The sequence below is a fragment of the Rhagoletis zephyria genome, unplaced genomic scaffold (assembly GCF_001687245.7).
Source record: "Rhagoletis zephyria isolate East Lansing unplaced genomic scaffold, Rhagoletis_zephyria_1.1 Rzeph_scaffold_00268, whole genome shotgun sequence".
NCBI classification, from domain to species: domain Eukaryota; kingdom Metazoa; phylum Arthropoda; class Insecta; order Diptera; family Tephritidae; genus Rhagoletis; species Rhagoletis zephyria.
Window position 1 is genome coordinate 152777 of NW_016157352.1, and position 1867 is coordinate 154643.

At 34.2% G+C, this 1867-nt stretch overlaps 1 protein-coding gene across 1 annotated transcript in view; it reads left to right on the plus strand.

Moving 5' to 3' along the window:
* The first annotated feature begins 1129 nt into the window (after positions 1 to 1129).
* The window catches only part of LOC108358529 (putative nuclease HARBI1), an 8578-nt gene continuing 7840 nt past the window's right edge, over positions 1130 to 1867 (plus strand). Inside the window, 1 exon segment of the mRNA XM_017609932.1 lies at positions 1130 to 1143. Within this exon segment, the coding sequence (XP_017465421.1) occupies positions 1130 to 1143 (14 nt within the window).

Consider the following 1867-nt stretch of genomic DNA (forward strand, 5'->3'; position numbering starts at 1 on the left):
AGCAGGCTTTTTAGGTAGGCCCTTCTTTAGCTCTCTTACGGAACTATCATGCGTAGGAATAAAGCCAATCCTACGCTTTGTAAGACCTTCGAAATGGTTCTCTGAAGATTAGGCACAGAGGTTCCCGTGTTCTGCAGTGGTACCACAATGGATCTTCATAAGGTCTAAGTGAGTTGGTAATATGAACCGACTGCCACATCAACTTAACCTAACCTAACTATTCGTTATTCTCCATTTGAGATAAATTATGTAAATCTCTTCAATNGTAAGACCTTCGAAATGGTTCTCTGAAGATTAGGCACAGAGGTTCCCGTGTTCTGCAGTGGTACCACAATGGATCTTCATAAGGTCTAAGTGAGTTGGTAATATGAACCGACTGCCACATCAACTTAACCTAACCTAACTATTCGTTATTCTCCATTTGAGATAAATTATGTAAATCTCTTCAATAACAACAATGCCTTCCCGTAGAGGTTTTAAATTTTTGTTTCCAAGCAGAAATGCAATTGAAGTTACGGGTTAATAAAAACCAAATCTGTTTTTATGTTATTAATTGTAAACATTTCTTTAGTTCGACGAATAAAAAAGCCCAAGAAATGATCAAGAAAAATTTATTGAGCCAAATTTTCTTAAGTAGTACGAAGTTCTTAAGAAATTTTCTACGCTTTCTACTATGGTTTGCTAAATTTTGTGAAGCATACAAGGCAAGCTTGGAAACCCCGAATAAGCAAAATAAGCAATTCAGGCAAAAGCTTAAACTTTTCGGCCCTGATTATCAGTGGTATTATGAGTTGCGAAGCTAATATGTTTGGCGAAGCGAATGCTCAGGCGAAAATTGTGGGCATTGGTATTATGAGTGGCGAATGAACACATTCGCTTGTATTCGCTGTTGCCATACCAAAAAAAGTGTATTTGCAAATGGGCTCATCCAAATTTGACAACTTTGACATTTCAAAGCAAAGTTTTTGTAAACAAGAAATATCGGTACTATAGAAAAGCAAATAAATTCAAAATTTTTAAATGCTTAATTCCGTGGATTTGTATTTCGAGGATGAATACAGGGAGCAGACGACGGTTAATTTACTACGACAACGTCGGGTTATTAGAGATAACTACTAATCCTACAGATATGCCATCGTCAATGTAAGTATTTAGCGAAATATTTTTTGTTATTGTAAGAATGCAAGTCTATAAACCACCAGTTTGCAATAAAACTTAACAATTGCTCAATATGAATAAATAAAACATCTATTAGGGTGCTCACAGTTCCATATTATCTACTCTGTTAATTTTGCCACCTGGTAACTTTAAAACATTTTACCATGTGGTAACTTTGTTTGTTGTTGGTTCCCATACTAATTAGAGATAACACTTTTGGGCAAAATTACTCGACTTTGTCTCATGTTTATTAGGGTTCTATATTATCTACTGTGTTAATTTTGCCACCTGGCAACTTTAAAACATTTAACCATGTGGTAACTTTGTTTGTTGTTGGTTCCCATCAGTGCTGCCAGAACTTTTTGGACGAACCTGCTAAATTTGCAAATAAAACCGGCTAAAAACGGCTAAAATGTTTCAACTAAATTTCACATGTTTTATTTAAATAAATCACGAGTAAAAAGACTATTTCTTGGAGAGAAGTTACAAATTCGAGCCGAAAAAAATTTTGCCAGCAAGAATTTGCAATTAGGAAAAACATATGATTGTGGCACATGGTTGGATTTTTTGGCGACGATAATTTGAATAAACAAGTTCGTTAAATTTAAAAATTTACAAACTGGAGCGATTTTAAAATTAAAAATGTAAGTTAATACTTGTTTACTTAATTAATTTAGTGATGATTTGAAAGGTACTCGGCAAAAAAAAA